This window comes from Lucilia sericata, unplaced genomic scaffold (assembly GCF_015586225.1).
Source record: "Lucilia sericata isolate MDLA Ls3-8-SP2 unplaced genomic scaffold, ASM1558622v1 Contig000036F_arrow, whole genome shotgun sequence".
Lineage (NCBI taxonomy): Eukaryota > Metazoa > Arthropoda > Insecta > Diptera > Calliphoridae > Lucilia > Lucilia sericata.
The window spans coordinates 323,387-338,861 of NW_023994074.1; the positions used below are offsets into that span (position 1 = coordinate 323,387).

A 15,475-nucleotide genomic window follows, 5' to 3' on the forward strand; every position below is an offset into this window, starting at 1 on the left:
GTAAGCACATTTGTAACCAGTTATTTTTTGGTCATCGTCAAACAAAAATAAGCAGTTATTCACTCAAAAAGAAAGTACTTAAACTTTGCTCCAATATTACTTGCCTACTTACCGGGTAAGTAAAGATTTTGCTGGGATTATAATCGATTAAAGTTGATTCTTATAGCACTACTTGACTGTAGTCGCCTACACTCGATTGTAGTCGACTATAATAAATTGAAGCTTACTCTACTCGATTGTAGTGTAGTCTACTCGACTCGACTGTTATCGTCTATTTGACTATTGTCAACTTTAAACGATTCTACTCGGATTTAGTCGAATCTGTTGGACTGTAGTCGATTCTTTAATCATTTAAAGCCTGTAGCCGTCTTTACTCTAATCCATTTTCTACTAGACTGCACTCGATTCTCTATTCGACTAAGTCGAGCTCTTCTGTAGTAAAATTTACTCGAGTGTAGTCGATACTATTCAACTGTACTATTCGAATGTACTTGACTTACATTACTGAATTTGGGTATTAGATTGTACCCAACTATAGAGGATTATAGTCCACTCTACTTGACTACAATCGATGCTACGCGACTCTAGTTGATTGTATTCGGTTGAGCTCTCATTTGTAGTCGAGTAAAATCGACTGGAGTTGAGTCGAGTCTAAACGAGTATAGACGATTATAGTTCACTCCACTTGACTAGAGTCAATATTACTCGACTCTAGTCGACTGTATTTGGTTCTGCTCTACTGTTGTAGATTTTGCTCAACTGCAATCGATTTTACTCGGCTATAGTCGACACTATAGTCTATTCTTGACTATAGTCGACACTATAGTCTATTCTTGACTATAGTCTATTCTACTCGATTGTAGTCGAGTCTAATCGACTATAATCGACTCTACTTGATTGTAGTGTCGACTTTTCTTGATTTGGGTCGACTTTATTCGACTATAGTCAACACTACTAGACTGTAGACGATTGAAGCTGACTGTAGACGATTGAAGCTGACTGTAGTCGACACCAGTCGACTTTACTTGACTGTGGTCGACTCTACTCGATTGACGTAGACTCTACTAGACTGCAGTCGATTTTAGTCGAATCTTTACCCCACTCTGCTCTACTGTAGAAGATTTTGTTCAAATTCCAATAGACTGTAGTCGACACTATTCAAATGTTATCAACTTTAATCGAATGTGCTCGACTTAACTTGACTTTAGTCGACTCTACTAGATTGTAGCCGACTATACTCTATTGTAATCGATTTTACTTCACTGTAGGCGATTTTAATCAACTCTAGTCGATTATATTCGGGTCGGTGTAAATTTTACTCAAGTGCAGCCCATTTTACTCTGCTGTAGTTGACACTATTAAACTTTAGTGGACTTTTCTTGACTGTACTCTACTTCACTTTACTCTAGTCGATTTTGCTCTATTATAGTTGAGTCTGGTCGATTATAGTAGACTAGGCTTGATTTTTGAGTCGACGTTCCTCGATCTACTGAATTATAGTCAACAAAACTACACTTTAGGCGAATGAAGTTGACTATACTCACCTATACTGCACAACAGTCGACTATTCTCTACTGTGATTGACTCTACTCGATTATAGTTGACTCTAAAGCTAATAGTTAATCATATTATAATTTACCACTTAATTCTTTTAAATTTCTTGTTAATAAATATCATGAGAATTCTTTCACGTAGTAAAAAAATTTAACAAAATTACAAGAAATTCAATTATAATTTCAAATGTAAGCAATTTTTTTGTAAGTATGAGAAGCAACAAGTAAAAATATTTATAAAAACAGCAAAAAAGTCACTGAACTTATAAATAATTTAAAGTATTAAAGAAATTCTTTACATGGAATTTCAAGAACTTTAAACAAAACTTTTAATAATTTCGAAAGTAAAAATTCTAAATAATTGAATTAAACACGCACAACATTTAAAATATGTATGTTGCATTGCATGTTTTTAATAAATTTATTAAAATTTCAAATTTGTTTAAAATAAACTGTGAGATTTTTAGGTTTTTTTTAAGAAAATTATACATTATATTATACAGATTAAAATTATAGTTAATGCTTAAAGCTCATGTTTACATTTAGACAATTATTTATTTGAGATTTTCTATGTAGTTATTTCTACTTAATAACTTGTTTAATGTTTATAATGGAAAATGTTTAAGAAAATAATTAAATATAATTTATTTGAGTAGCTGTACCTATGCCTCTAAAATGCATCATATAAATACACAATTAAATTGCTTTAATCATTTATTTTTACAATAAATTAAATTATTAACCTTTGCTTAAGTATTTATATTTTAAAAAATTTTCCAAAATCGTTAAAGGCAAATTTAAAATATATATTAACAACAAACACCTAGACAGGTTTTAGAGTCGTGTGAAAGAAATAAATTCAAAACAATACTTTTTGGTATTATTAATACAGATTTGCAACTTGTGTTGACGATGAGTCAGTCTCATTATAGGAAATTATTTAATATTTAATTTTATTCAAGTTTGTTGTTTTTTTTTTAAATAAATAAATTTTATTGATAATTTTGAAAGCACCATATTGCATTAGAAATGTTAATATTATGCGTTGAATTGCTAACCGGAAGCCATGAATAGAATTTTTTTTGAAGATTTATTTCGAATGTAGTGCAAGAACTTGTATAAAGATAGATGATATTAAAATATTAAATATGATCTTGCTGATCTTTTATAGTTTTAATTATGTCTATAGGTTATTAACCACAGAATATGTATATTTTCAGATTAAGAAGTTTGATAATGATTTTTTTGTTTTATTATTTCTGAAAAGAAAGTAAGATTCTCTATAATTAAGACAATTTTATCTGAATCTATTTTTATACTAAAAAATTTTGCAGATGTCGCCTTAGACTTCAAGATTCTTAAAAGTAGGATTCATTTTAGTGTGGATTCAAACCGTAGTATGGATCAGAGATACAAGCCGAGACGGCTCAAATCGGCGGCGGCTGGTCGCCGGTAATATTTGGCAAGCCGCGCCGCCGCCGACTTCTTTCGGCTCAAAAGCAAAGTCGGCTTAAACGTAGCCGCTGATAAAAATTTGAATCGCACATGTATTTCAGAAAATAATTTCACCAATTTGAACGGAGTTGCCACTACTTTAAATTCTTATGGCAAATTGAAAAGTGTTGCCACACAATATTGTGCTAATATTAAAAGAGTGAAAACTACTATAAATGTTCATTTTCTGCAGAAAAAACTTATATAGAGACAGGTTTCTATATAACAGACAGAGATACAGAGATTTTTCAATATAATAAACGCTTATAAGGTCAATTTCTGAAGAAAAAGTTAAATTGAGCCGACAATTTAGTCGCCGCCGATATTTTCTATAATAAGCTGCCGTCGCCGATCTAGGATTGTTGCGCCGCCGCCGCCTATCATTTTGCATAGGCTTTTATCTCTGGTATAGATCTGAACGATTTATACTTTTACGCCATCTACATTTATTTCAAAATGTGGATTATTTGTAATGCAATTCATAAATCATTCGTGACCGAATAGAGAGAGATATTAATTCGATCACGAAGTTTTTGCACATTTTGCAAAAATTTGTTAACGACTAGAAAATCAGATTTGTTTGTAGATTTGTTAAAAATTTCGAAAGAAAGTGATAATTCTAAAAAAAACATCAAGTTTTGGGGGGTAATAAAAGTGGAACTGTTTTAACTTTTTATTTTTAAAACAAGTGAGAGTCTTATATTCGGCTGTGCCGAATCTCATATACCCACCATCAAACCGTATGCCGTACAAAAAGCTTAAGTCAACTTGAAATTAACAAAATATTTATTTTTAAAAACAAATTATTTCCTGAAGGGAACCTTATATAGCGGCTAAATTCGGAATGATTAATTATATTTCTATACATAAACTTTTTTATCTCGAATTTCATCGCTGTACTCGTAATTTATTGAATCCTACTCTTCAAATTAACTTATATAAAGTCTAGGATCAATTGTTGACCGATCCTCAAACCATTTTGTAGACTAATTTCGGTTTATATTAAATTTATTTACATCGAATATCATCGCTTTTTTATTCCAGTAATTAGCGTTAAAGAAATTTTCTGAAGGTGACCTTATATGGATCAACCCACATACAATTTGGTAGAGAGATTTTGGTTCCCAAGAAACTTACTTGTGTCGAATTTCATCGCTATACTCGTATTTTTAAGCCAGTAATGAGAGTAGGGTCAATCAAATGCCGATTCTCATAAAAGTCAGTAGAAAGAAAGGTTTTGGCTCGTATGAAACTTATTTATGTCGAATTTCATAGCTATACTCGTACTTTTAAGCCATTAATGAGCATTAAAGTAATTTTCTGAAGGGATCCTTATTTGGGGGGTAGGGTCAATTATGGACACATCCTCATGAAATTTGGTACGAAGATTTTGGCTCATATGAAACTTATTTATGTCGAATTTAATCGGTATAATCGTATTTTTAAAACATTTATACCCGTTAAAACTGTTTTTCGGGGATTAACTTGTATGGGGGCTATCTGAAAACGTTTACCCATTTTCAATACTAAACAAACCTTATCAATAGAGAATATTTATGCAAATTTTCAACTGCCTATAGTGATTTCAACAGACAGACGGACGGACATGGCTAGATCTGCTTAGAAGTCGATCGTCTAAAAGTAAATATGTGATATTTTGCTCTGATATCAACACCTTTTATGCAAAAAGTGCTAACTCAACCTGGGGCCAAAATGAGTTTTTGCTTGCAAATGATTCCCTAGCGTTCCTTTAGCACTTTTTGAATATAGAGTCTCGATATTCAGTGCAACTCAATCCTTTAGAAAATTAAATTTTTTCAATTTGCATAAAATTAGGCAGGCAGGGACACCTATTAGTTAAAATTGTATTGCGCATATACTTATGTAGGTTCTCGAGATTTAAAAGAAGAACTATTTAATAATTTGCAAAAATGTCGCCAATGATGTCTAATTGAAGCCTATTTTAATTAGGTATAATGTCGTATCGAAAATCTGAAACCGTGCAAACGGAAATGTGTAAATTACACACATTTTTTAAAAAGTATAAATTTAGTTTGACTTGAATTCAAGTTATCCAGATATGCTTTAAATCTTAATTTACACTGAAAATTATCCCTGCCTAATTATGAAAATAATTTGTAAATTATGTTATAATTTTTCTTAAAAGTATTGTCGTTTGTCATTAATAAAAGGGTTTAATTAAATAATATTTCGTATTATGCACGAAATTTTCATAAATATTACAAAAAAAGTAGTTACTTTATTATCATTGTAGAATTTTTCTTGATGATAATTACAAGTTTAAAATATGAGCACATTTATACCAGTATTTACTATCACGGACGGAAATTTTATTTTCAAATTTTGTATGAAAAGCACTCAAAAAATATTTAAAAATTGAGTCATTTTCATACAAATTTTGTAAATAAAATTTCCGTCCGAGATACTGAATACGGGGGTTAATAAAAGTCTTTTGTAGGTAATATGTTTCTAAAATGGGGCTTTGAATTAACATTCGAATCTGAATATATAGTAACGAAAATTCTCCACTTGGAAATACAAATTAAATTTAAATTTTATTTGCTTTCTTTTTAATGCAAAAAGTTAAATTTTCGTTGAAATTATGTATAGCCCTACAATTCAAAGTACTAAAAATTATCTTTTAAAAAGAGGTACAGTTTTCTTACTTTAAGTATTTTCCAATTAAACTAGGATTTTTAGCTTGCAACAAAAATATCATAAATATTCTTAGAATAACAAATAACAAGCCTTGTAATAATACAACTACCTGTTTAATCCTTGAGACATTTTACAACTATTTTTGCATATGTTTGAAATAAAGTCCTTTTCCGCGAATATTTTTGATGACATTAAATCTTATTACCTGATTAAAGGACCGCCAGCTGACATCAAAATTATAAACTACTAACTACAGGTAGCATTTTCTAATGCGAGGATATTTAGTATAAAATGTCTAGGTCGAGCAACGAAAGGACACAGTCTAGTCTTACGCTTCGTTACGAACGTACTAACTAAACAAACCTAAAACAACTCGACAGTTTAACTGTTTCAATTTGTACAACAAATTTAAAACTTTAATTTCTTTAAAAACTTTGCAAAAATGGTGAACATTAATGTTAATTTCCAACAACTTGAAAAAGATATTGAAAATTTCTCTTCAGTTGATGAACGTAAGTTTTTTTTGGGAAAAGTGTGAATAATTTTTATATTGTTTTTTAGCTTCTTAATAAGTGATCTTATACTAATTTTTGGTTTTATATTTTTTTGATTTTTTCTAGATCTTCAATTGGCTGCTGAATTGGGTAAAACTTTACTGGAACGCAACAAAGAATTGGAAACTCTTTTAAAAGAGCACAAACATACTATTGAGGAACAAGAACAGGAAATTGTGGTAAGTGTATTAATTAAACAAACCTAGTTTTTGCTGCAATGATCGTTGATTAGAGATCACTTTTTGGCAATTTGTTAGTATTTTTACATTAAATTGTGGCACAGTTTGTAGCATTAACTGACATTTTCTTTGGTTTTATTTAGTTTAGTAAAGAAAAGGCGCCAAGATCAATTAATGAACGTTAGAGTTCAATGCTTTTGTAGATCACTATTACAAAACCTTATAAATACGTAAAAGTATTTGGTTTTTCTTTTTTTTGTTTCAACAACTTTCCAACATTTGCCATAGTGTTGTTATGGTTATAGCTGATTGGTTTTCACAGCAAACCTATGCAGAACACCCAAATTCCGTAATCTCAGAAATACGATCTTGTTGCTGCAACACTTTAACACTATTGCAATCAAGCATAAAATATTTAACCCCTTAAATGTAAAAACAAACAAATGTTTTTTTTTTTTTTAAAAGAGACAAAAAATGGGTCAGTTAAATAGATTTCCTGAAATGAATTTTATTTCTTTGCATTTTATTCTAAATTTATCTGTTGGCATTTAATTAGCTGTGACCCCTGCTAAATAAAATCTAAATAAAAGTGTGTGTGTATGAGTGTAGACAACTGCAATTTCTTATCTCGTGATCAATCATGCATAAACTATTTCAACATTTTTACACTAAAACTAATTAATTTCTTTGTTTTCTTTATTTTTTTTTTGTTTAAATACAATTTAAAAATAGTATTTGAAAAAGCATACTACGGCGTTGCGGGAAGTAAACGATTCTCGTTTAAAGGTCTATGAACAATTGGAAGTCGGTATACAAGATTTGGAGCGTGCCAATCATCGTTTGCTCGTTGAAAATACCGCCGATAAAAAGCATATAAAAACGTGAGTATAATTTTTATTTTCCCCTCTAAATAGTTTTTAAATAATTTGTTTGAAATTTAAATTTTATAGGCTTGGTCACAATATCGAGACTTTGGAGTCACGCTGTGAAGAACTGACTAAACAATTGGAAGAATGTCGCCAATCTTTAACCTTTGAGAGACGCAAAAATGAACGTCTCTTGGCGGAGAAGAATAAGGCGGGCTCTGATGCCAATGGCGTTAAATTGAAACCCACTTTGAATAAAGATAATGCCGAATCACCTTCAGATACTGTGCAAACCGGTTATGATGCCAACACTACCGCCCCCGAAAATTGTAGTTTTGCTTTTGCCTCTCCTGCTTCTAGAAATAATGCCAATTCAACGGGTATTAGTGGTATAGAAGGTGATAGTTCGTTTGATTTGAGCATGGTTTGTGGTCAGGAGGGTAATGATGAAATTATTAAATTGGTTAGTGATTTGGAGACCACCAAAAGAGCATTTATGGCCGAGCAGCAAAGATGTGGTGAATTGGAAGAACAATTGGTGGCGATAAGTAAGTATTTTCTTTTTTACAAATTTTAACAACTTTAACATAAAACTTATTAATTGTTTATATATTCCTTGCTTTTCCAATATTAGTTCAAGAAAATCAATCTTTACAAAGTCGTATTGCTCAAACTAGTGCCACAGAGGAAATGAAATCCATGCATGATGAATTATCTATATTAGATGAAGTCAGGTATGTTGTAATATATTTACTTAATAATACTAAATAAAAAACTAATTAATTTATCTTTTTGCCCTCTCTTTTCCCTTACAGACAAGGACAAATGTGCAGTCGTTGTTTACGCTCTATGGATGATCGCCTCACTGTTAATGATGAACAATCCTCGTTGGCACCCACCGAGGAATGTGAGGAAGATGAAGAGCGTAGTCTGCTCGACTTAGAAGGCAATCGTGATGATAATGCCAGTGAACATTCACAGGCTGCCTATCGCAGCAGCATGTCCATTAAGGTGAGAAATTGTTTCTATTTTAAAACACTGCTGTTTGGCTTATTACGAGGCTGACTGATAGTTTACTAGAACAATTTATACAATTCAAATAATAATGTTTCATTTCCATAACAAACTGCCATTATTACCAAACTCATTACCAAGCACTCATGTTAAGTTCCTAACTTGTTTTTCTGTTACAAAATGGTGTTTTTTTCCTTTCAATCATTAAATAGCATTTTCATGGCTAAAATCATATCATATTGGTTGTCTAAAACAAAAGCCTTTTGTATGGTGTTTACTGTTAATGTATTTGTGTAAATGTGTGTTTATGTCTAACATAATATAATATGTCTTCTAACTGTTGCTGTTAATTTATCCACACACCGTTTCCGTTTCCACTACTTTAATGTTTCCTTTTTTATCTGCAAAACTACTTAAAAACAATTCCAAAAACCAAAACCAAAAAAAAAACACCATGATTTGTTTTCTCTACCTTTTTTTATTTTCTTATTTTTTCTTATATTTATAATTTTATTAGGCTAAAAAACAAGTAAAGACTACTACTACTACCACAACTACTTGTCCGATTTGTTCAAATGTCAACACAAAGTACCTGCATGAACAAATACCCATATCTCTAGATACGGTTTTATTAGATCTTTGGCAGAAAACCGTTAAACGTTTCAGTCTAATGACATGGGTGGCGAAAATGCTGCAATGGCCGGCCATAGTTATAAGCCGTATGATTAGTTCCATACCAGACGATGAAGATTTTTCATTACTCTTCTGACCTGACACAAAACTAGAAATTTTTAAACAAAAAACAAACGAAAGTGTTTTATATATATATTTTTTTTTGAGTGCATTTCAAACTTCTTTTTTCTTAAATTTAGTTTCTTTTTTGTGTTTTTTGTTGTACTTACCGAGTTTTCTATTTCTAATTTTGTTTGTTATTTGTTTAATTGATTGAATTTTAACTTTAACTTTAAAGTTTTAATATTAACATTCCTGGACAAAGAATGCTTTTATACAGGGTCACAAATCTTAAAGCTGAAACAATACGAAAAAAAGACATATTTTTAAAGACAACGTTTTAAACGTTATTAATTAATATTTTTTTTTTTTTGACATTTTAAATGTGCCAAGACTTTTTTTTATAAAAATTAGACTAATTTTATAGTTTTAACAGTGTGTTTGTGTGGATAATTTATTTTATATAGTTTTTATTGTAAAAAACAAAGTATATTATTTATATTGTCTTAGTTAAGTAAGTAAAATCATGGAAAAACATTAAGACAAACTTTCCCTACAAAAATAACTGTTCATACAAACTTTTGAACTTGCCAATTTCATAGCATCTCCTCATCTTTCCATAATTTTCATTACTAAACTAAACACCTGGTCACTGTCACCCTAACAAAGACTCTAACAAATATCGGCAAATAATATAACATTTGAAAAAAGGCCTTATCTATTATATGGGTATTTAACTTAACTTATCATTCCGTTATTAACTACTCTTATTACAACCCACCGCTCTCTTATAAACAAACTCTACATTAATGAGCTCTCTTTCTTTCATATTTTGTTAAATATTTAATATTATTAACAATTTTTCTTTAAAAATTTCTATTAAATAGAATATTTTAAATCATTAATATCACACATTCATTCATTACCATACTCCCCACCTTTTCCTAAAACCCTCTTCTTAATACCTTTGAAATCCATTCCCCCCGTCTTAATGGTTTTTCTTTAAAAACGTTTTTTTTTGTTTGTTAATATTGTTGTATTTAATTTGTTTAACAAAATGTTGTTAAAAACATAATAATGAGGGTTTTTTGTGTGATATTTAAGTTTTTTTTTATAAGTTTAATAAATTTCTTTGAATTTTGAGTGAATGTGAATTTTAATTTTTTGCTGATTGGAAGGCATGTTATTAAAGTTTGTATTTTTATTATAATTTTGTTTTAAATAATTATTTTTAAACACTCTCTTTTAAACATTACGCTAACTCTTCTTATCTATGAAAGCTCTCTCTCTCTCTCTCATTAAAACAATATACTATCTACCAGTATACAAATACTCCACCACCTACAAAAACTCAATACCAAAATCAACCTTTTCTTTAAGCAAAGTTAGAAAATGAACATTGTTAATTTTAATTAAAAACTATTTTTTACACCTCTCATGCCATTTATGCCGCTCTCTCTCTCTTTATTTGAAAAAAATCGAAAAAAAAATCTATCCATCTCTAAAATTCAAAAACAAATTATGCCCATAATTTCCAGGTTATGCCACAGCATCCCGATTCTTTGGATTTGAATATACCCGGTAGTCCTAATCCCTATCGTGATTTGGTGGAGAAATATGAAGCCTTATTGGAGGTGCAACGCTCATCGATTGCTCGCAAAAATAATCATGTTGTTGCTGCTGGTGGTGGCGGCATGTCTTTGGCCGAAGAATTCCAGTCATCTGGGGAATTTGCTCAAACTCAAAAACTCATGTTCCAGGCGGCCCATAATGAAAATACCGGCAATTGCAATAATTCCAGCAATGGTGATGCGGCCAGCAGCTGCAATGGCAGCATGAATAACGACACCAATAATTCTAATACCAAAAATGATAAAAATCGTGGTCGCACTCCTACGGAATTCTCGGAAGCGGAAACCTCTTCTTCGGGCTTTTCGGATGAGACCAGCAACAAGGGCACCCAAACTGATGAGAGACCCGGCTATTTCCTTTGCTCGATTGGTGATGGTGAAGACTGTAAATTTAGCATTTATGATGATGCCAGCCCCATTGATTCACGCTTCCGCAATCGTCCCGAATACCGCGAACTGTTCAAGGAAATCTTTGCCGTTCTCAAGAAGGCCGCCGAAAATAAAGAAGAGGGCGATAAGCTGCCTTTGCTGGATGATACTCATCCCAATGGTGTTAATGCTCAAAAAGTGCCACCTGTTACTCCTGCCAACGAAGAATTGCCGGTTGATTTCGCCGATGATGCTCAAAGTGTTATCTCTTCGGCCGTATCGGAACAGTCCTTTGCCATGTCGGAGTGCATTACCAAATTAGAACGTAAAACAGCCAAAAAACATATAATTGAAAAGAACCAAGAAAACAAGCCTCCCCTAGCGGCCTCCATTGCTCAATTGACTTCGCCCAGTGGCAAGCAAATCATTGAAAATGGTCGTGTTTTGACTCCTTTGAAACGAGAACCTTTGGACTATTTGGCCGTGGGTGTAGGCATTAAGAAAAAGAATCGTCGCAAGAATCGCAACTTCTCTAGTGATCGCTCTGAGTCTCCCTTGGCTTTACCCACACCACCACGCATTTTTGTGGCCAGTGGCAAGAAACGCAAAGAAGTACGTCCCTATGTAGAGTCACAAATGGCTGCCACTCCCGATCAATACAATACACCCGGATCATCACGGGGTTCTCGCAGTGGCTCCAAATTCGAATGGAATGGTAATTCAATGATCATTTATAATCGTTCGGTCAGAGGTCGCAACTCCTCGGGTGAGGTAGATGTAAGCAACATTCCCTATAGGCCCAGTACTGTATCCCAAGATTTGCACAAACTAAAGAAACTTGACTTGTCGTATGCGGAAGTCTTAAGACGTGCCGATGCCTGCAAACAACATCATCATACTCAATACCAACAACAGCAACAAAGACGAAGGAATCATCGTCACTGAATTAACGAACAAAAATATAAAAAAAAATCCCCCAGTGTAATCAACAAAAAGAACATAAGTAGTCTTCATAAATTTAAGTAGGTGTCTTCGTCTTTACTCCCCAATAAGTGATGACCACCCCCCAACACCCACCCTGATCACTAAAGATGACCCCCACTCTCTCATTTGATTGTTTATAATAATATTAATAAAACTACCAATATTTGTATAATTTAATATTTAGATGTATACTCCCTCCTCCAAAAAGAAAGAACAAAAAAAATCAGCCCCAAACCAAGCAACAAAAAATAAGTAGTAATATTAAGAATTATTCATCTGCCATTGAAGCTGAATCTCTCAGTTGTTTCCTTTTCTCCTTTAAACTTTAAACTCTTTTAACTCCTTTTTTTATAATAATTTAACTTCTCCTGTTTATGTAATTATTTTAATTTTAAATCAATTTTTATTTACAATTTTAAATTGTTTTTTCATTTAGTAAAAAGCGTAGCTACGTTTAAATTTAAATTTAGTTTCTTTTCAAACAAAAAAAATTATATTTTTTAAAAAAATGTCCTTTTACTTTGAAAACTTGAACAAACCAATAACATTTAATTTTAAGTGCATAATTTTTAACAGCAACAACTGTAACGCAAAGAGTTTTATTTTTGATAATTGTGGGCTTAGCGCACAATCCGCATTAATTTTATTAAAATTTCTTTTAAAAAAAGTTAAATTTTTTAATTATATTTTATTTAAAGTTTTTCATTAATTTTTATATAGCTCTTTTTTTTTGTAAATAGTATGAGTTTAAAACCAAATTTCTCTTAAGTCTTAAATCAACGAATTCTGTTTTTTTTTTATATATTTAATAAATCCCTCTACATTTTTAATTTCAAAAAACAAAATTTTAACTAAAATATTAATTAAAAAAAAAAAAACTAAATACTTATATAGTCGACTTGCAAAATATTTAAATAATAATAAAAAAACAAAACAATAACTTTTAATTTAAATTTTAATCAACTTATTATATTTAAAACTTTACTATTTTTTTGGCTGAAACGTATGATAATAGTTAGAGAGTTTTCACAAAATTTTAACTTGTGGAACAGAATTTTTACTTGATTTGAATTAAGATACAATTAAAAATTTAAATGAAAAAAATCTACAAATACACATAATGAACAGTATCAGTATGTACTCAAAATAAAAAAACAAAAAACATTGAATTATTTAAAAAAACTCACTGTATTTTTTATTACAAATATCGACGGTAAGTAGTGAATAAGATTTGTTGAAAAAAAATTATTGGTTTATTTTATTATTACTAAAAACTCTTGATTAATACTTTTAAAATCAACTTTTTTTCAATCAAACAAGTAAGAAAGTATAGTCGGGCGTGGCCGACCATATGATACCCTACACCAGTTATGAATATTAAATGTGATTTATTTTTCATAATAAAGCATTTATCTTCAATATTCCCTTGTTCCGATACATTTAAGCAATTTATGGATGAAAAACTAATTTTCTGAAAGAGGCTTTATATGGGGGCTAGGGGCAAATATGGACCAAGCCCGATAAAATTTTGTGAATATATTTATATTTACATAATATTTTATTGTGCTGAATTTCATCGCGATATTTGTGTTTATAAGTTAATTTGGGACATTCAAGTAATTTTCTGAAGAGGACTTTGTATAGGAGCTAGGGTCAAATGAGGCCCGATCTTTATGAAATTTGGCAAGGTCATCAAGGCTTGTATGTATAAAACTTAGTTGTGCCACCTTTTATCGATATACAGGTATATTTAACATAATTATAAGCTCAGAAGCCCTTTTCAGGGGTTCTTTTGTATGGGGGATAGGTGAAATAATGGACCGATTTTAACCATTTTCAATAGGCTTCGTCCTTCGTCAAATAAAACGTGCGTGCCAAATTTCATCCAGTTATCTTGAAAATTGCGACCTGTACCTTGCGCACAAGGTTTACATAGACAGCCAGCCAGCCAGACGGACGGACGGACATAGCTTAATCGACTCAGAAAACGATTCTAAGCCGATTGGTATACTTTAAGGACGAATATTTTTGTATGTTACAAACATCAGCACAAATCTAATATACCCTCCCCACTAAAGTGGTGTAGGGTATAAAAACCAACATTTAATTGTAGATTTTATATTCAATCTCTTTTTGAGATATTGCTAAAAGCTCAAATTTTAATAAATTATTGCAGTATAACTAAAATGTTAGCGAGGTCAAAGTTCAATACCTAAACTCGACAACACTTCCCTTTACGCAAATGAAATTTCATTCAAATCGGACTAACTATCGTTCTTTTTACTTCTCTATTCCACTGTGTGAGTTTTGTCCAAGCATTTACATATAAATAAATATTCAGGCCAGACATAGGAGACGGAACAAACTACCAATGAATTTACTATTCAGAATAATAGGCGAACTGAATCTGCTAAAAAGTTAATGGTCAAACAATTATTTTATATTTAAATTCAATATTTTGATTTAGCTGCTGTCAAAATTTCATCTTATTTGTATAAAAAAAAAAAGGAAAAACTTCTGATATTGCTCTACATACCCAAAAACTTTTTGAAAATTCAATAATCGTCAGTTTTTTAGAAACTAATAGGCGAACAGAATCTGCTAGAACATAAATGGTCTAATAACTATATTACAATTTTAATGTACGGATATGAAATATTTGCGAAAAATTATATTCATACGAAAGCTTGAAGTGTAAGCTTTGCAATCCTACGAAACTTTTCCAACCTACAGCCACGCCCACTTTCGTAAATAAGCCATTAAATACAAATACGCTTCCAACTTTATCTTTCCCTATCCGCACATGCGTGTAAAGAATACTCCTCAAAGGACTAGAACTAGTCCTTTAAGGACTATTTCTAGGACATCACATTTAAAATTGTGGTGTCCTATGCGAGGACCACGTAATCAATCTATGTATTACATCAGACTAATTTCAAAACTATTCCTTTACTAAAATTATGGGATTACATGATCTACAACATGGTCCTATATAATGCAGGCTATAGACCATGTTATTATCAAAATAAACAATTAGGAAAGTATAGTCGGACATGGCCGACTATATGATACCCTACACCACTGAGTATGTTAAAAATGTGGATTATTTTTAATAATAAAGCATTTAAGTTGTTTACCTTAATTCCGAAATACATATTTTAACAATTTGTTGAAAAAAGTGATTTTCTAAAAGAGGGGTTATATGGGGCAAGGGTAAATATGGGCCTATCCTTATAAATTTTGGTACATGGCTTTACGTTTACATTAGAGTTATTTATGCTGGATTTCATCGTGATACTAGTGTTTATTAGTGAATTATTGACCTTCAAGTCATTTTCTGAATGGGACTTTGTATGGGGGCTAGGGTCAAATAAAGTCCGATAATTATGAAAATCGGTAGTATTATTAAGACGTATATAG

The 15,475-nt window shown here is 31.2% G+C and overlaps 1 protein-coding gene across 7 annotated transcripts in view; it reads left to right on the top strand.

The window, feature by feature from the left end:
- LOC119612994 (cerebellar degeneration-related protein 2-like) overlaps window positions 1-12,722 on the top strand; it is a 180,302-nt gene extending 167,580 nt beyond the window's left edge. For all 7 annotated transcript variants that reach the window (XM_037968924.1, XM_037968932.1, XM_037968949.1 and 4 more), the window contains 6 exons: window positions 6,347-6,459; window positions 7,192-7,340; window positions 7,410-7,873; window positions 7,960-8,059; window positions 8,141-8,336; window positions 10,610-12,722. In XM_037968924.1, the coding sequence (XP_037824852.1) occupies window positions 6,347-6,459; window positions 7,192-7,340; window positions 7,410-7,873; window positions 7,960-8,059; window positions 8,141-8,336; window positions 10,610-12,016 (2,429 nt within the window). In that variant the 3' untranslated portion in view covers window positions 12,017-12,722. The remainder of the gene's footprint in view (window positions 1-6,346; window positions 6,460-7,191; window positions 7,341-7,409; window positions 7,874-7,959; window positions 8,060-8,140; window positions 8,337-10,609) is intronic.
- The last annotated feature ends 2,753 nt before the right edge of the window (window positions 12,723-15,475 follow it).